We start from the raw sequence: 20,534 nt of genomic DNA on the forward strand, positions 1-20,534 counted from the left end.
ATATTTATCTTTCTCTTTCTGACTTACTTCACTCTGTATAATAGGTTCTAAGTTCATCTACCTCATAAAGAGGTTATTTTGAAGGATGAATGAATATCCTACTTGGTATGGTACCCTGAGGAGGAATTGAGACAGGTTTTATGGTCTTTTTTTTAAAGCTACAATTTTCTGCTCTTTGCCACCTCCCCATAATTTCATTTTTTTATGCAAGATATTTAAACTTGAACTAATTTTCCCATATTCTATCTTCTTGGACTATTTACTTATGCCTAAAGTAAATATGTTGCAATCTCTTTTTAATAAATATTAAATATACTATGTAAAAAGTTTTAAGTTGATAGAGAATAAACAGATTCAATGACAGCTTTTTTTGTAGTTCTGATCTTAATTCTCTTTATTTTACTCAAGTCTTTATTCTTGGTATTTTATAGGGAATCAGAGATCTTAATCCATGATTATTACCTCCTTTATTTAAATTAACAAACACTAGTAAAATAAAAATTCATAATGTCAGTAGTAATTTTGGGGTATATCAGTTTGCTTTTTTCTCCGCGTCAATTTCTTTTGCTCTCCTTTGTGTTCTTTGAAAGTATTCTGTAAAGAATATAGAACTCTTGAATAATACTCTAGTGAGTAATTATATAACAGGCAAGAACATTTCTTTATATTTAAAATACAGTGATTAGTTATGACATCAGTTTATTTTCTGGTCATTTTTTTTCCTTTGTAAGATTAGTCAGGCAACTGAGGTGATATTTAGAACCTCATTACATTCTGAAAGGTTTGTCTGTTAATGTTTACATTGGTGGTCTCAACCTCAGGGCTTCCCTGGTAGCTCAGCTGGTAAAGAATCTGCCTGCAGTGCAGGAGACCCCAGTTTGATTCCTGGGTCAGGAGGATCTGCTGGAGAAGGGGTAGGCCACCCCTCCAGTACTCTTGGGCTCCCTGGCGGCTCAGATGGTAAAGAATGTGCCTGTAACGCGGGAGACCTGGGTTGGGAAGATCCCCTGGAGAAGAGAACGGTTACTCACTCCAGTATTCTGGCCTAGAGAATTCCGTGGACTGTACAGTCCATGGGGTCACAGAGAGTTGGATATGATGCAGCGACTTCTCACTGTCACTTTTCTCAGTCTCTGTGTGGGCAAGGGCATTTGTAATGTGAAGAAGCCGCCCTAACCAGAGTTCTCACACGCTGTGGTCACCCGGCCCCCTCCTCACGGGCTCATTCCCACTTGACATTCCTAAGGAGGCTTTGTAGTTGCTGGTCTGGACTCTTCTGTATACTTGATCGGAATAGGACCTGGCACGTTTTCTCATTCTAGTGTCGCACTGTTTAACAGGCCCATTGCCCATTCTTCTCAGATTCTTCACATAGTACTTTTTGGCAAGCCTGTAGTTTGAACAGTCAGTTCAGTTCCATGGTTTGAGTTTCTTAATCTGTGAAATAAATTTATTGATAGATTTTTTAAGGTGTGTTCTAGTTCTGAAGGATATAAATCATAATAACACTAACAATATTATTATTATTACATTTTATGAAAAGAGCATAAATCTGACTGAAAAGTGAAAGTTGCACAGTCAGGTGACTCTATGCAATGCCATGGACTGTAGCCCACCAGGCTCCTCTCTCCATGGAATTCTCCAGGCAAGAGTACTGGAGTGGGCTGCCACCTCCTTCTCCAAAATCTGACTGAGAAAAGACAAGACCTAAAGGAATAGTATTAGAACAAAGGAATGCCTAAACAGAAAGCATGAAGAAAATGGAATAGAAGGGGGCAAATAATAAGGGAGTCATATAATATTAGCTAATACTTATGGAACCATATTAGTTCAGTTCAGTCGCTCAGTCGTGTCCGACTCTTTGCGACCCCATGAATCGCAGCACGCCAGGCCTCCCTGTCCGTCACCAACTCCCGGAGTTCACTCAAACATCCATTGAGTTGGTGATGCCATCCAGCCATCTCATCCTCTTGTCCCCTTCTCCTCCTGCCCCCAATCCTTCACAGCATCAGAGTCTTTTCCAATGAGTCAACTCTCCGCATGAGGTGGCCAAAGTACTGGAGTTTCAGCTTTTCATCATTCCTTCCAAAGAACACCCAGGACCAACCTCCTTTAGAATGGACTGGTTGGATCTCCTTGCAGTCCAAGGGACTCTCAAGAGTTATCTCCAACACCACAGTTCAAAAGCATCAATTCTTCAGCGCTCAGCTTTCTTCACAGTCCAACTCTCACATCCATACATGAGCACTGGAAAAACCTTGACTAGACGGACCCATATAATTACTCTAGTAGGAAACACATCTAAAGAATTTCTCAAAGAATCTCCTAAAACCATGCAGAATGATCAGTAACTTAAAAAATGAATGTTACACAGTTTAGTTAAGACCATAGGGTTTAATGACTACTATTCAGATATTTTAGAAGCATGTGTAGTTTGTTTCCTCTAATTCCAGAACCTTTCTCTAGCTTTCTTCCTGACTCAACATTGCTTCCACTCCACCCCCATATTCATTACTCAAGATAACCAGTCCTCTGATACCATCCGTAGAGGAGAAGATGTTTACCATATAGCATCTGTACTCTAGTGGTGCTTAGGGTAGCAAGCATCAGCCTGTGCCATATGGAGTAACCATTATTTTATTTATGTATAGGTTCCTCCTGTCTTGTTCCTAAGAAATTTTAGGCAATGTACTGTACCTCTAAGTCGTAAAGAAATCATTTTCACAGTGCACATTGTAACTATGAAGACAGTGACTGTTTCTTGCTTGTTTGATGTATTTGGTGCTCCATATAAAATATACAAGGGTACAGTGTCTTGGTAATATTCTTACACTGAAAGCTGCTGTTTTATCCTAATTTGAATTTTATCCGAACTTGACATATAATTCATGTCAAAAATACAAGTCAAATTAGTAGTACACTTATTGGTTGTCAAAATACCTCGTATTACAAAATTAACTAAACAACAGAATCTTTGGTTCAGTTCAGTTCAGCCACTCAGTTGTGTCCGACTCTTTGCGACCCCATGAATCACAGCACAGGTTAAAATACTATTATATCTTTGTTTAGCTTATGTTGATGGTATGTGTAACCATCATGAACTATTTTTTCTCACAAGAAAACAGTGTGTTGTGTTTTTTCTAAAGTGCATAGCATTAATTTCCATAACTATATTCTACTAAGAGCAACTTCTAGAAGTTCACATCCAACTTTGCAGAGGGTGGAGGTATTTTCCATTTATTCTTTGCTTTCACTGTCTAATATTGTTAGGAGCTAAATTGCTTTCTTCTCAAGCATAATGCAGTTTTTAGCATTAATGAGGAAATTTAAAATATGTAAATATACAGGTAGGTGCTAGTGTGCCAGTATACATACCAGAGGAATGTTTTTACTAGAAGAATAATATTTGTTTTATACCGAATAAACTGAAGTCTGAGGTTGAGAATGTCTTGACCACATAGCTAGTCAGCAGGGATTATGTACAGACTTTTCTAGAACTCATTCCATCCTTTGCTCATCCTAATTATCACTGTGGCCCTCACCAGCTTCCAGCAGACACCAGCCTAGCCCTTGTGGGGTTGAGCTGTCAGTGCTGCTGCAGGCCATAGTTTGCACCAGCAGTCTAGCTCTGCCTGGGAGTCCTTATAGAGACTTGCTAGACCTATTCTGGGCCTTCCCAGGTGGCGCTAGTGGTAAAGAACCTGCCTGCCAGTGCAGGAGATGCAATAGACATGGGTTTGATCCCTGGGTCGGGAAGATCCCCTGGAGGAGGGCAAAGCAACCCACTCCAGTGTTCTTGCCTGGAGAATCCTATGGACATTGGAGCCTGGTGGGCTACAGTCCATTGTGTCAAAAAGAGTTGGACACGATTGAAGGGACTTAGCATGTATGCGTATAGGCCTACTCTAGAGCAAGAATATAATTTACTACTAAGGTAATGACCTAAATCATTGACTTCCTGACTCAGGGTCTTTCTTACTTCACTTAATGCCTCTATTAATGAGGAGATTTTAATTTAAAAGTGCATTTTCAGTTTTTCATGTTCTCGAGTTAAAAATATCAATCAGTTTTCCATTTTCCAGAATAAATGTATGTGATTTTGAAACATAAAAAGAGGTTTATTTTTAATGTTTCTTCTTTCTAGCTGCATTTGTTACAAAATTAAACTTTTTCCCCCCCTTAAACAAATAGATTTATTGCAGTCAGTAGTAACTTGTGCCCTGTGAACTCCCTCAGACAGGCAGCACCGAGTGGAGAACCCATCACAACTGTTGACTCAGCCATCTGTATACGTAGGAAGCAACTCCAGAGCCTGAAAACTTGGCAGTCATGCTTCCCCTTAGCTTCCTGATATGTTTAGGGAAAAATGAACTACTTGCTGCTTAAGAAAAGAACAAAGTAAACCAAAAAACGTATAGGAAATACTGTAAGTGCTCTTAATGGTTATTGTATAGTTTTGGTTTCTCTTTGGTGTAACAGAGGAAGTAGTGCTGTTCCAGGAATCCAGAGACCTAGCTGAGCCTTGGCTCAGCCAGCAGCTGAAAGTGTGTCCTGGGACAGGCCACTACATCTCTCTCTGAGCCTCGGTAGCTTTGTTCCTTAAACCAGAAAGTTGAACTTAGTGGCCCCCAAGGTTTTACAATATTATGATTCTATTTATGAGGTTCTCTTTAATATGGCATAGTTCCTTCTGTAGTATGTGTTTGTATATTAACATTAATTTCCTTTGATTTTAGGTATGATGAATGGATTAAAGCAGATAAAATAGTAAGACCTGCTGATAAAAATGTGCCCAAGATAAAACATCGCAAGAAAATAAAGGTAATAAAAGCAAAATATATTTTGCTGTATATTATAGCTCTTAATTAAGGAACCTTTCCTCCGGAGTGAGTTGAGAGAGAGAGAGACTCTGTGTATGTGTGTGTCTCTGTGTGTGTGACTCTGTGTGTGTGTGTGTTAGTATAGTTGGAAATACTCTCTTGAAATAGCCAGTTTATCAAATACTAAATTTGGGTACAGTTAATATTGTCAGCTTATGGAAAGGCATTTTGAAAACAGTATTAAGTGATCTTTGAGGCTTTTTTAGTTCCAACATTGTATAAGTCCACTCACCCAAGATTTCACTTACCCATTTCAACTGTTTCATGCACCTCTGGTCTCCAACTAGGAGCCATGAAGTAGTGTGTAGCTGGGAACTCTGGGGTTACTGTAATAGCTGTAAACCATTCAGAGGAAGAAAAGAAGGTGCCTGAAGGCACAGGAGAGCCTAGCTGCAGCTCTTTTGTTCTTCATCATCTTTCTGTCACTATAGATAGTGCTTTAGAATGTGTTCACAAGACCCCAAGAGGCACACACTGCATAGATACCATGGGGAATCTGTTAATAATGCACTTGTATGGAAATTAATGTTAGTTTTATATATGATGGGATTAGTCTTGTTCATTCTAAGATTAAATCTTTTTAATGTTTTATTAGAAAGCAGACCATTAACTAGGTTTTAGAATGCCTTTTATCTCTTAATGGCTTTTTACAACTTTGAATGGTATATATAATTGAAGTGTTTAATAGTCCTCCTGAAATTCAATTTTCATTTTAAAAGTGAGGCGCTATTTACTTTCTGGCTAAATGATACCTTCGTGGCCCTACGTACAAAATTTTTCCCCTAAAATTATTACTCTTTTCTCATGATGAAACTGGGTTCATATTTTTAAAGTTTTGGTTTGACAACTCAGTAGCTACAACTCAGGACACTCTTGGTCTTTATTGGAAAGTGTGGAAATCATGCTATTGCTCCTAAGCTACTAGAAGAATTTTGTGTGTGTGGCAGTAAACAGCCTGTTTCCTTGCACGGAGCAAATTTTAGGAGTTGTATTTCTCAGGTAGAGGATAGGGTAGGGGTAGGAGAAGCAATATTAGAATATTACTTGGGGAATTTTTTCTAAATACTTATTTATGTCTCAGTTTAGTTCTAGGTCCCTCCCAGGCATTTAAAATTGTTGGTCATAAGGGAAGAGGCATGTGAATTTTGGAAAAGCTTCCTAGAAATTATTTAATAATAGTATACCCATCCCTTGATCTCATCTGACTCTGAGAAGACAGCCATTAAAAGCCATATTTGAACTTTGCGTGGCGTAGACTATTTCTGCCTTCAGACTGCATGATATATTATGATCTCTGGTATAAAGTGATGAAAAGGCTGGCAAGAATAGGAAAATTAGAGCAGCACTAATCATTGCTAAGCTTTGGTACACATAAGCCTTCTCAGTGCATCCAGAATCTTCAGCTCAGGTGCGCTGAGGAAGTGAATCTCACACCTAGGCGTGCGTCACAGCCACCTGGAGAACATGGGGACACGCAGATTGCTGGCTCCCATCCCCAGTGATTCTGATTCACTGGCTTTGAGTCTGGTTCGAGGAGTTTTCACTTAAATTGCCAGGAGGTGCTAAGGTCTCTGGGCCCACGGTCCATACTTACAGAACCACTATCCTAAACAGAATTAACTTCTGTGTTTCTAGAATGATCCTAGCTCTGTACCATCTATGAGAGAACTGTGAAAATAGTCACTCAGCAATCTATAGAAGTTTCCAGGAAATATATTAGCCCGTGCCCATTTATTCATAAATAGAGAATTTGGGAAATTTTCTCATTTTTTCATGAAACATTAATTTATCGATGCAGGAAGGATGTCCCACTGACTTGACTTTATAGCAAGTCATTTGTTTCTTTCCAGTTGTCAACTGAAGATAACTAAAATTTTATCATTCCCAACCCTCATTTTATATTGAGAATTTTCCAGGTTTTAAAACTACCAGATTAAAATTGTGTCTTTTTTTTAAAAAATGAATATTTAAGCCTATTGTGATTTCATTTTTATAGAGTTTGTAACACCACTTATTAGCAGTATGGAGGTTTGCTTTTCTTAATTGCCTATATGATTGCTAATTTATTTCCATTATTAAAATATAAATATTAGAAACTTTTTTTCTCATCCTATAATATTTGTTAGATAAGTTTGAAAAAACATCTCTGACTGTTTTGTGGGACTTTATATTCTTTTTATGTTTTTTAGTAATGTAGTCTATAGCTTTGAGTTAAAAATGAGTTTTAGCATTGTTACTAATGAATGCTTCATGATAAATTATGACTAACATAGGATACCTTTTTTTCCTTAACTTAGAATAAATTAGACAAAGAAAAAGACAAAGATGAAAAATACTCTCCTAAAAACTGTAAACTCCGGCGCTTGTCAAAACCGCCATTTCAGACAAATCCATCTCCTGAAATGGTATCCAAATTGGATCTTACTGATGCCAAGAACTCTGATACAGCTCATATTAAATCCATAGAAATCACTTCTATCCTTAATGGACTTCAAGGTAAACATAACGAGCATCCTGTTGCATGCAAGTATTTGTTTTAAATGTCTTTGTTTTAATTTTTATAAATCAAATGCTATAAAGGTAATTCATTGACATTATCAAGTTCTATTTTTTAATTGAACCATAACTTTGTTGACTCTTATTACTTGAAATCAGCCATTGATTTTATTTTTTTTACAACTGTATTAAACCTGTGTATACTCCTAAAGAGGATATTATTTACTTTTTTTTAAACTGTGGCAAGCATAAATGTAACTATGTAAAAAAAGACAGTATTTCCACTTTAATGAAGGCTCATCTGAATAGAGTTTCCAGGTCATATTCAGGTTCTTTGTGAGTCTACAAAGACCTCTGTAAGGAAATTCAGTGGGGCAATGTTATTAGGGCCTTCTAGGAAACAAGCTGGTTTTAGAAAAGGCGAGGAACCAGAGATCAAATTGCCAACATCCGCTGGATCATCGAAAAAGCAAGAGAGTTCCAGAAAAACATCTATTTCTGCTTTATTGACTATGCCAAAGCCTTTGACTGTGTGAATCACAATAAACTGGAAAATTCTTCAAGAGATGGGAATGAATACCAGACCACCTGACCTGCCTCTTGAGAAATCTGTAGGCAGGTCAGGAAGCAGCAGTTACAACTGGACATGGAACAACAGACTGGTTCCAAATAGGAAAAGGAGTACGTCAAGGCTGTATATTGTCACCCTGCTTATTTAACTTCTATGCAGAGTACATCATGAGAAATGCTGGGCTGGAAGAAGCACAAGCTGGAATCAAGATTCCGGGAGAAATATCAATCACCTCAGATATGCAGATGACACCACCCTTATGGCGGAAAGTGAAGAGGAACTAAAAAGCCTCTTGATGAAAGTGAAAGTGGAGACTGAAAAGGTTGGCCTAAAGCTCAACATTCAGAAAACGAAGATCATGGCATCCGGTCCCATCTCTTCATGGGAAATAGATGGGGAAGCAGTGGAAACAGTGTCAGACTTTATTTTTTGGGGCTCCAAAATCACTGCAGATGGTGATTGCAGCCATGAAATTAAAAGACGCTTACTCCTTGGAAGAAAAGTTATGACCAACCTAGACAGCTTATTGAAAAGCAGAGATATTACTTTGCCGACTAAGGTCCGTCTCGTCAAGGCTATGGTTTTTCCAGTGGTCATGTATGGATGTGAGAGTTGGACTGTGAAGAAGGCTGAGCGCCAAAGAATTGATGCTTTTGAACTGTGGTGTTGGAGAAGACTCTTGAGAGTCCCTTGGACTGCAAGGAGATCCAACCAGTCCATTCTGAAGGAGATCAGCCCTGGGATTTCTTTGGAAGGAATGATGCTAAAGCTGAAACTCCAGTACTTTGGCCACCTCATGCGAAGAGTTGACTCATTGGAAAAGACTCTGATGCTGGGAGGGATTGGGGCAGGAGGAGAAGGGGACGACGGAGGATGAGATGGCTGGATGGTATCACCGACTCGATGGACATGAATCTGAGTGAACTCCGGGAGTTGGTGATGGACAGGGAGGCCTGGTGTGCTGTGATTCATGGGGTCGCAAAGAGTCAGACACGATGGAGCGACTGAACTGAACTGAGGAAACATCAGGGCTCTCAGGAATATCTGACATAATCTTAGTGGATGACCAAAAGAATTATGCTCAGTGCTATTGATAAGGTGCTCTGTATGTTCTGATTTTAGGCTGCCTAAATATACTCCTAATTTTCAGGTTAGGTCAAAACAAAATGTTCCTGCTGGGTAAGATGATGTCATTGCCTGATCCAGGTAATGGCACAAAAGAGACTGAGCAGAGAGCTGGAATCTTATCACCAACTGGTTGAAACAAGCTAATATACATAGGGAGAATCTAACTGACAGCAAGAGGCATTCTGATGATGATGGAAGTCACGTGAGTTCCTTTGGAAATAGCACCACACGGGTCTGGACTGGTTTCCTTCTGTGTTTGGTGCATAGTTCTCTTCCTCGGAACTTTTTAGAGCTCTCTCTTCAAAGTAGTCCCTAAAATTTTTTTCTTTTGGGTATCTGATTTTTTAAAATATCTTCTTTGGTATACTCACTGTGATGGAACACATTCTCCATTCTCTAGTAGATGTTAAGAACAAGTGACTAAGAGGGAAGATAAGACTATCCATATTTGATAACATTATTTATGGTCTGGCAGGGTTGGAAGTTTTTCCTTAATTATTTTATTGGCATTGTTCAGCTGTATTTTTCCTTCAGTGTTTTCTGTGAAATCCAGAGCTCTTGTCCCTGATTCTTTGTGGATGACGTGTTTTATGGCTTGCTTTTTGCCTTCCCTTTCTCTGAAATCTGGAATCTTTGTTTTGAATGTGTTCAAATTGCACACAGATTATCCCTTTTGTGGATGTATTTTCATCTATTGTAATGTGTACTTGCTAAGCTGCTTCATTCTACAAACTTGTATCTTTCTGTTCTGGATCAGTTTAGTTCAGTTTAGTCGCTCAGTCATGTCCGACTCTTTGCAACCCCATGAATCGCAGCACGCCAGGTCTCCCTGTCCATCACCAAACGCATGTCCATCAAGTCGGTGATGCTGTCCAGCTGTCTCATCCTCTGTCGTCCCCTCCTCCTCCTGCCCACAATCCCTCCCAGCATCAGAGTCTTTTCCAATGAGTCAGCTCGCCACATGAGGTGGCCAAAGTATTGGAGTTTCAGCTTTAGCATCATTCCTTCCAAAGAACACCCAGGGCTGATCTCCTTTAGAATGGACTGGTTGGATCTCCTTGCAGTCCAAGGGACTCTCAAGAGTCTTCTCCAACACCACAGTTCAAAAGCATCAATTCTTTGGCGCTCAGCCTTCTTCACAGTCCAAGTCTCACATCCATACGTGACCACTGGAAAAACCATAGCCTTGACTAGATGGACCTTTGTTAGCAAAGTAATGTCTCTGCTTTTGAATATGCTATCTAGGTTGGTCATAACTTTTCTTCCAAGGAGGAAGCATCTTTTAATTTCATGGCTGCAATCACCATCTGCAGTGATTTTGGAGCCCCCCAAAAATAAAGTCTAGTTTTCTTGAAATATTTTGTTGATTTTTCTCCTGTACACTTCTATATTCTTTCCCCTACCCTTCTCTCCTCCCTTTCTCTCTTTTGAAGTCTGCCATTATATTAATATTGAGCCTTCTGCAGTATATTCTAATATAGTTAACTTTTCTCAGAGACACATTATTGATTTTGTCATCGTCTTCTAGTTTCCTAGAAATTTTCTTGATTTTATCTTTTAATCCTTTCACTGTTTAGTACTGTAGTGCTTATTGACAGCTGTAATGTTTTTACTTTTTAAGAACTCTGTTTTCTGCATGCTTCATATAATTCTGTTATAAAATGAGTGGGTGCAATATCTTGTTTCTGATTTCATTCTTTTTTATTGTAGTAGAGTTGATTAACAATGTTGTGTTAGTTTCTGGTATATAGCAAAGTGGTTCAGTTATATATGTAGTCTTTTTTTCATATTCTTTTCCTTTATGGTTTATTACAAGATTTTGAATATAATTGCCTGTGCTATACAGGACCTCGTTGTTTATTTTACATATAGTAGTTTGTATCTGCTAATCCCAAACCCCTAACTCACCCACTCCACTCCTTTTCCCCTTTGTTAGTCATAAGTTTGTTTTCTATGTCTTCAAGTCTATTTCTTTTTCAAAATAATTTACTTGTGTCATAGTTTAGGTTCCACATGTAAGTGATGGTATATGTTATTTGTCTTTCTGTGATTTAACTTCATTTAGTGTGATAATCTCTAGATCCATCCATGTTGCTTCAAATGGCATTGTTTCCTTCTTTTTTGTATGGCTGAGTAGTATCTCACTGTATATATGTACCACATCTTATTTATCCATTTATCTGTCAGTGGCCATTTAGGGTTGCTTCCATGTCTTGGCTATTGTAAATACTGCTGCTGTGCACATTGGGATACATGTATCTTTTCAAATTATAGTTTTCTCAAGATGTCCCAGGAGTGGGATTGTTGGATCATACAGCAGGAAAGAGTAAAAACTCTGTTTTTAGCTTCTTTAAGGTGCCTACATACTCTTTTTCATAGTGGCTACACCAGTTTACTTTCCCACCAGCAGTGTATGAGGGTTCCCTTTTCTCCACACCTTCTCCAGGATTTGTTATTAGTACACTTTTTAATGATGGCCATTCTGACTGGTGCCTCATTATAGTTTTGATTCGCATTTCTCTGGTACTTAGTGATGTTGAGCATCTTTTCATGGGCCTGTTGGCCATCTGTCTGTCTGCTTTAGAGATAGGTAGGTCTACGTCTTCTGCCCATTTTTTAGTTGGGTTGTTTGTTCTTTTTTTGTTGTTGAGTTGTATGAGCAATTTGTATATTTTGGAAATTAAGCCTTGTTGGTTGCATCGTTTGCAAATATTTTCTCTCAGTCCATAGGTTGTGATTTCCTTTGTAGCAAAATCTTAACTAATTTGATTAGGTCACATTTGTTTATTTTTGCTTTTATTTCTGCTGCTTTGGGAGATGAACCTAAGAAAACATTAGTACAGTTTATGTCAGAGAATGTTTTGTCTGTGATCTCTTCTATGAGTTTTAGGGTGTCATGTCTTAAACTTAACTCTAAACTCTTTTGAGTGTATTTCTGTGTATGGTGTGCGGGTGTGTTCTGACTTCATTGATTTACATTTAGCAGTCCAGCTTTTCCAACACCCCTTGTATACAAAGTGTGGCAGAAGGTGATGGAGGTATCAACAAGAGAATTCTCATTGCTTATATATGTCAACAAATAGTATATTATTGAGAGATGATGATAGTAACTATGAATGGAAATAGTTATAAGATTTTGGAAGCTGGGGAAGGAAGAAAAGAAGAGCTGTTGGTGTTTTGTTATGAGAGTAAATTAGTTTTCACTGTTTATATGTATTTCTTGCTCCTTCATTGATCACAGCCTTACCGTGGTAAGGGGGCTTGTGTAACTCAGTGAAGCTATGAGCCATGCCGTGTAGGGCCATCCAAGATGGACGGGTCATAGTGGAGAGTTCTGAAAAAATGTGGTCCACTGAAGGAGAGAATGGCAAACCACTCCAGTACTCTTCCCATGAACAGTATGAAAAGGCAAAAAGATATGACACCTGAAGATGAGCCACCCAGATCAGAAAGTGTCCAATATGCTACTAAGGAAGAGCAGACAGCAATTATTATTAGCTCCGGAAAGAATGAAGAAGCTATGCCAAAGTGGAAATGACACTCAGTTGTGGATGTGTCTAGTGTGAAAGTAAAGTCCAATGCTGTGCAGAACAGTATGGAATAGGAACCCAGAATGTTAGGTCCATGAATCAAGGTCAATTGGACGTGGTGAAGAAGGAGATGGCAAGAATGAACATTGACATCTTAGGAATCAGTGAACTAAAATGGACAGAAGTGGGCAATTTTAATTTAGATGACCTATTATATCTACTACTGTGGACAAGATTCCCTTAGAAGAAATAGAGTAGACCTAATACTGAACAGTAGAGTCTGAAATGCAGTACTTGGAGTCTCAAAAATGACAGAATGATCTCAATTTGTTTCCAAGGCAAACCATTCAACATAACAGTAATCAAGTGTATGCCCCAATCATGAATGCTGAAGTGGCTGAAGTTGACTGATTTATGAAGACCTACAAGACCTTCTAGAACTAACACCCCCCCAACCCCCCCGCCAAAAAATGTCCCTTTCATCATAGGGGATTGGAATGCAAAAGTAGTAGGAAGTCAAGAGATACCCAGAATAACAGACAAGTTTGGTCTTGGAGTAAAAAATGACGCATGGCAAAGGCTAACAGAGTTTTGTTAAGAAAACACTTTGGTCATAGCAAACACCCTTTTCCAACAACACAAGAGACAACTCTGTACATGGACATCCCCAGATGATCAATACCGAAATCAAATTGATTATATTCTTTGCAGCCAAAAATGGAGAAGCTCTATACAGTCAGCAAAAATGACACCCGGAGCTGACTGTGGCTCAGATCATGAGCTTCTTATTGCAGAATTGAAGCTTAAATTGGTCATGAGTTTCTTATTGCAAAATTGAGGCTTAAATTTAAGAAAGTAGGGAAAACTGCTAGGCCTTTCAGGTATGCCCTAAATCAAATCCCTTGTGATTATACAGTGGAGGTGATGAATAGATTTAAGGGATTAGATCTTGTAGACAGAATGCCTGATGAACTATGGACAGAGATTTGTAACAATTGTACGGAAGGCAGTGACCAGAACCATCCTCAAGAAAAGAAATACAAGAAGCAAAGTGGTTGTCTGAGGAGGCTTTACAAATAGCTGAGAAAAGAAGACAAGTGAAAGACAAGGGAGAACAGGAAAGATACACTCAGCTGAATGCAGAGTTTTAAAGAATAGCAAGGAGAGATAAGAAAGCCTTCCCCAGTAATCAGTGCAAAGAAATAGAGGAATACAATTGAATGAGAATGACTAGAGATCTCTTCAAGAAAACTGGAAATAGCAAGGGAACATTTCATGCAAGAATGGGCATGATAAAGGAGAGAAATGGTAAGAACCTAATAGACGAAGAAGAGATTAAGAAAGGTGGCAACAATATCCAGAACTGTACCAAAAAAAAGTCTTAATGGCCTGTTAGCCATGATGGTATAATCACTCACCTAGAGCCCTACATCCTGGAGTGTGAAGTCAGGTGGGCCTTAGGAAGCATTATTATGGAAAAAGCTAGTGGAGGAGGAGATGAAATTCCAGCTGAACTATCAAATCCTAAAAGATGATGCTGTTAAAGTGCTACATTCAATATGTCAGCAAATTTGGAAACCTCACCAGTGGCCACAGGATTAGAAAAGGTCAGTATTTATCCCAGTCTCAAAGAAGGGCAATGCCATGGAATGTTCCAACTACTGTACTTGTTTCACATGCTAATAAAGATTATATTCAAAATCCTTCAAGCTAGGCTTTAATAGTACATGAACTTCCAAATGTACAAGCTGGGTTTAGAAAAGGCAGAGGAACTAGAGATCAAATAACCAACATTTATTGGCTCATAAGGAAAGCAAGGGAAGTCCAAAAAAAACATCTACTTCTGCTTCCTTGACTATGCTAAAGTCTTTGACTGTATGGATCACAACAAACTGTGCAAAATTCTTAGATGAGAATACCAGACCACCTGACCTGCTTCTTGAGAAACCTGTATGCAGGTCAGGAAGCAACAGTTAGAACTGGACATGATACAACAGACTGGTTCAAAATTGGGAAAGAAGTATGACAAGGCTGCAGATTGTCACCCTGCTTATTTAACTTCTGTACAGTGTGTATGCTAAGTCATTTCAATTGTGTCCAACTCTGTGAGACCCTATGGACTGTAGTCTGCCAGGCTCCTCTGTCCATGGCATTCTCCAGGCAAGAATACTGTTTTGGGTTGCCATGCCCTCCTCCAGGGGATCTTCCCAACCCAGGGATCGAACCCGTGTCTCTCTCATTTCCTGCGTTGGCAGGCAGGTTCCTTACCACTCGTGCCGCCTGGGAAGCCCTTTAAACAGAGTACATCATGTGAAATGCTAAGCTGGGTGAATCACAAGCTGGAATCAAGATTGCTGGGAGAAATATCAACAACCTCAAATATACAGATAATACCACTCTTAATGGTAGAAAGTGAAGAGAAATTAAAAGGCTTCTTGTTGAGCATGAAAGAGGAGAGTGAAAAAGCTGGCTTAAAACTCAGCATTCAAAAAATGAAGATCATGGGATCTGATCCCATCACTTCATGATGAATAGATGGGGAAAAAGTGGAAACCGATAGATTTTATTTTCTTGGTCTCCAAAATCACTGCAGACAGTGACATGAAGTTAAAAGATCCTTGCTACTTGATAGAAAAGCTATGACAAACCTAGACAGCATATTAAAAAACAGAGACATCTCTTTGCTGACAAGGTCCATATAGTCAAAGCTGTGATTTTTCCAGTAGTCATGTATGGTTGTGAGAGTTGGACTATAAAGAAAGCTGAGTGCCGGAGAACTGATGCTTTTGAACTGCGGTATTGGGGAAGACTCTTGAGAGTCCCTTGAAGTACAAGGAGATCCAACCTTTCCATCCTAAAGGAAATCAGTCCTGAATATTCATTGGAAGGACTGATGCTGAAGCTGAAATTCCAATATTTTGGCCACCTGATGCGAAGAACTGACTTACTTGAGAAGACCCTGATGCTGGAAAAGATTGAAGGTGGGAGAAGGGATGAGATGGTTGAATGGCATCATTGACTCAATGGACATGAGTTTTAACTCTGGGAGTTGGTGATGGACAGGGAGGCCTTGGCATGCTGCAGTCCATGGGGTTGCAAAAAAGTCAGACACGACTGAGTGACTGAACTGAACTGATGTTTGTATAAAGTTAATTGTGTTGTTCTTTAAAGCATCTATGGTAGAAATACATTGCTTACAAAATTTTTGAGTTGTCATTGCTACATTGAAAGTAAGACTACTCTTTTATAAGAATATACACTTTGGAGTTTGAACATCCTGGAACTATATCCTGACTCCACTAAGTTCTGCTCATAAATTTGGAGAAGATTCTTTCTTTTTTTATAATCTACTTTATTGAGGTAAAATTTACAAATGATGAAAGTCAGCAGTTTCATGTTTACAGTATGCTGAGTTTTGGCAAAAGCATGCAGTAGAGTCGCTCGCTCCCACTATAGTCATGATAGATGGCATTTCCATCATGGGGTGAATGTCTTCTCTCTGAAGCTCAGTTTCCTCAGTTCTAAAATGAGGATAAAACCTAGCACCCTGGAGTGGTTATAAGCATATGAGCTAATACTTGTTTATATTAGTGGGGCCAGAGAAGACATCGCTGGTATTCTTATCATACTCATTGTTTTTTTTTCTTTTCTAGCTTCTGAAAGTTCTGCTGAAGACAGTGAGCAAGAGGATGAAACAAGTGTTCAAGACTTAGATAACCATGGCAAAGAAGAATCTAAGATTGATCATTTGACTCACAACAGAAATGATCTTACATCCAAAGAGGAACAAAACAGTTCATCTTTGCTTGAAGAAAACAAAGTCCACGCAGATTTGGTAATAGCCAAACCTTTGTCAAAATCTCCAGAAAGCTTAAGAAAAGATATGGAAGCATTATCTGAAGATACTGACTATGAAGAAGAAGATGAAGTCACAAAAAAGAGAAAGGATGTTAAAAAGGACACCACTGATAAATCTTCAAAGCCACCAGTGAAACGTGGTAAGAGAAGGTACTGCAATACCGAGGAGTGTTTAAAAAGCAGCTCCCCCAGTAAAAAGGAGGATAAGGCCAAGAACAAAGAAGCCCTTTGCATAGAAAACAGTAGCAATAGCTCCTCAGATGAGGACGAAGAAGAAAAGTCCAAAGCCAAGGTGACGCCGACCAAGAAATACAACGGTTTGGAGGAGAAAAGAAAGTCTCTACGGACAACTGGATTCTATTCAGGATTTTCAGAAGTGGCCGAAAAAAGGATAAAACTTCTAAATAACTCTGATGAAAGACTTCAGAACAGCAGAGCAAAAGATCGAAAAGATGTCTGGTCAAGTATTCAGGGTCAGTGGCCTAAAAAAACGCTGAAGGAGCTTTTCTCAGACTCTGACACTGAGGCCGCAGCCTCCCCACCGCATCCTGCCCCAGAAGAGGGGCCGGCTGAGGGGTCCCTGCAGACTGTGGCCGAGGAGGAGAGCTGCTCCCCCAACACCGATCTGGCCGCCCCGCCCTCGGCCGGTGCAGAGGGCAAACCCACTGAGGAGAAGCCAGCTGAGGTCAGTGACAAAAAATCGGAATTTCCGAGCAGCGGCAGCAATTCAGTGCTCAATACCCCTCCCACGACACCCGAGTCCCCTTCCTCAGTCACCGTGACGGAAGCCAGTCGGCAGCCACCTTCTGGAACAGTGTCAGAGCCGCTGGCCCCGAACCATGAAGAAGTCCGCAGCATCAAGAGTGAGACGGACAGCACAATCGAAGTGGACAGTGTTGCTGGGGAGCTGCAGGACCTGCAGTCAGAAGGGAACAGCTCGCCCACGGGCTTCGATGCCAGTGTGAGCTCGAGCAGCAGCAACCAGCCTGAGGCAGAGCATCCCGAGAAAGGTGAGGCCACAGGCCCCAGCATCATGGTTTATGATCTTCCCCCCTGACGGTTTCAGGGGCTTCATGTCCTTCATTACAACATGAGGTGTTTACGTGGAGTACTTGCGTGAGCATGGTGAAAGTGGCAGTGTGAAAGGTAGTTTGGGTAGTGGAGGGTGGGATGCATTTAACAGCTTGAGAATTGAGTGTTTTTTTCACTTCAGCCACCTGTGATGTTTCACAGTGGACCAGATCATGTGCTATTTAATAGAAAATGCACCCAGGCTCAAATCCAGACCTATTTGAAAACATTATATACTGGTTGACTGCATGGCGTGAGCAGCTTAAATATATTTCTTTAACATTTTTTTTGCAGTTGTCCCATGCAGTTTCTCACTAACATTTTGATTTATTGATGGACTCGTCCACCCTTAACCAAAGTACTCTCTGTAGGGATTTGGAGCAAACAACTGTCCAGTCTGTGCTCTCCTCAGATAACCATGTCAAACTGATTTTTGAGCCTGACTACTGTTTGAGAGTTTGTAAAGGAATTTGATGCTTTCTTGGTTGCCTAGCTTCCAGATTGAAGGACCAATGTCTATGTTGTGCTTCGCTGAAGTCTTAGTGCCTTTTTATTGGTGCCATAGCTCTGACACCCTTCTTCTTATAAACCACTTCATTCAGGTGTCTTTAAAAATCAGTATACTGTAAGCTGACACTTGGCTTTGAAACACACTTTTCCAGTGTAAAGCACTAGGGTATGTATGTTGTATAACATACCAGATTTTATTATACTGATTTCAGGTTTTTAGGTAAGCTTAAGGAGATACAATCTAGACCAAATTAGTTAACTTTAAGTTTTCTCTCATAAACCTTTTTTTTTCCCTTTTTTTCGTTTCCCTGAGACCTAATTGACATAACTATCTATTATTTAAGACAAATAATTTTGTCTTAAAACATTTTTCAAAAAATATTAAGTAAAAATATAGTTGCAGTAGATTTCAGTAATCTTTCCTTTTTATTTAAATATTTACACACATGTTTGTGTGTTGTACTGTCTCACAGATTTGAATTATCCAGGCATAAATATCCTCAAGAAGAAAAAAGCATTTATTGCAGATGATTAGAGAAGCTTTCAATAAAATATAATGAACTTTTAATCATAATTCTGAAGAGATTGCATCCTCACCGTGCTCCTCATATCTAATGAAAGATTGAGATGTGTTTTCAACAAGTCTGATAGACTATGTCAGTATTACCCTTTTGAATTTTAATCTTAACCATGTTAAAAAGTAAGCAGTTTTGAGAACTTCATTTAGGATATATCTGTCTTATCAAATCAAAGCATATTACAGAATTTTTTAGAATTTGTATCTCTTTAAAAATAAATTCTTAAGCACCTGTTTCATATGGCCCTTTGTCTGTGAAAGGAGTAAATTTATCTGCAGATATTGAAGACTTGACTTTATATTAAAAGTAAAAATGTGAGTTTTACAATTTAGATTTAAGATTGCCTTCCAGGTTAGCCTACAGTAAGCTTTTTATTTCTTGGAGATGAAAGTTTCAGAATTAAACTCTTTTGGAGAGAAATTTGGCAATTATTGTTAAGATTCTGTACTTTAATATAGGTAATATCTAAATCACTTCCTTTATGGTTCACCTTGTTATATTAAAATAGCCTTAGGAAAAGTTATCAATTAGATGTAACCCATTAAAAAAAACAACTAAAAAGTTGTAAACAAAACATTTAAAATAGCTTGTTCCATTTTTTAACCAACAAAGCCATGTCTTGTATATGTTACCATTGTAACAGGATTAAGAAACATTTTTAGTAACAAACATGGCATAATTTCATCATAGTATTGATTGTATTGTGGTTATATTAATAGCATCTGACACTGCAGTGGAATAGAGATAAGACTTTATAAGTCTCAGGAAAAAGAGATTACTATATAGTCTGAAAAACAATACATATAATTAAACACTAGAAACACAGCAGAGGCTGAGGATCCTATTAGAAGTAGAGAAACTGTAGTTTGGACTAGCAGTTAATCATTGAAGCCTGGACATCAGGGAAGGTAAGACTTGAGCTAATCCTTGAGGAAAGGGGAGACTTTATAATATTTTGAAATAACTTCCTACCAAGATGATGACATATTTTTTAGAACTACTGTACTGGATTTGTAAATGGTATACATGTTAACCATTGCCCAAGAAGGATGTGCATGCTTTATTTGTTTTTCATTTTTAAATTTTTATCTGTTTGTTTATTTTTGGTTGCACTAGGTCTTTGTTGCTGTGCAGGCTTTCCTCTAGTTGCGGTGAGCAGGGCCTGCTCCTTGTTGCTCTGTGCAGGCTTTTCATTCCAGTGGCTCCTCTGGTTGCCCAGCCAGACTCAAGGGCACCAGAGCTTCAGTTGCTGCGACCCCTGCGGTCCAGAGCGTGGGCTCAGTAGCTGCAGCACACAGGCTTAGGTGCTCTGCGGCATGTGGGGTCTCCCCAGACTAGGGATAGGACCCATGTCTCTTGCATTGGCAGGCAGATTCTTTACCACTCAGCCACCAGCGTAGTGCTTTATTTGCTTTTTAAAAAAACTCTAGTTTTATTATGTGTTATAATTCAGCTCATTAATGACTTTTTAAAATTCTAATAATTTCTATGATAACTTATAAATCTCAAAGAACATCTGTAGTTTCAGAATTGGTCTATTCTTCTAAAATGTGGAATTAATTTATACCTGGGGACAAGCTTGATTTTATTTTGTGTTACTTAATAGTTCTTTTCCCCATCAAAGCCTGTACAGGTCAGAAAAGAGTGAAAGAAGCTCAGGGAGGAGGAAATTCGTCAAAAAAGCAGAAACGAAGCCATAAGTCTACAGTGGTAAACAACAAAAAGAAGGGGAAAGGCAGTAAGTGTGAAATCTCTAATGTTTAAATATGAAGATGATGGTGGATGTGTTTTTTTCTCCCTTTAAGAAAAGGGTATTTAGGATATGGGATACTTAATGTTTTGATTGTTGTCTCTACCCCTGCAAAAATCACACAGAAGTCTCTTGACTGCAGGTAGATTCTAGGATTGAGCA

The 20,534-nt window shown here is 39.0% G+C and overlaps 1 protein-coding gene across 9 annotated transcripts in view; it reads left to right on the forward strand.

Annotated features, from left to right (window-relative positions):
* The window catches only part of LOC120860498 (AT-rich interactive domain-containing protein 4B), a 139,096-nt gene that overhangs the window by 110,445 nt on the left and 8,117 nt on the right, over nucleotides 1-20,534 (forward strand). For 8 of the 9 annotated variants that reach the window (XM_040236323.1, XM_040236326.1, XM_040236325.1 and 5 more), the window contains 4 exons: nucleotides 4,737-4,821; nucleotides 7,178-7,376; nucleotides 16,259-17,473; nucleotides 20,247-20,360. In XM_040236323.1, the coding sequence (XP_040092257.1) occupies nucleotides 4,737-4,821; nucleotides 7,178-7,376; nucleotides 16,259-17,473; nucleotides 20,247-20,360 (1,613 nt within the window). The remainder of the gene's footprint in view (nucleotides 1-4,736; nucleotides 4,822-7,177; nucleotides 7,377-16,258; nucleotides 17,474-20,246; nucleotides 20,361-20,534) is intronic. The other variant, XM_040236327.1, reaches the window with a different exon arrangement.

The sequence above is a fragment of the Oryx dammah genome, unplaced genomic scaffold, assembly GCF_014754425.2.
Source record: "Oryx dammah isolate SB20612 unplaced genomic scaffold, SCBI_Odam_1.1 HiC_scaffold_11077, whole genome shotgun sequence".
Lineage (NCBI taxonomy): Eukaryota > Metazoa > Chordata > Mammalia > Artiodactyla > Bovidae > Oryx > Oryx dammah.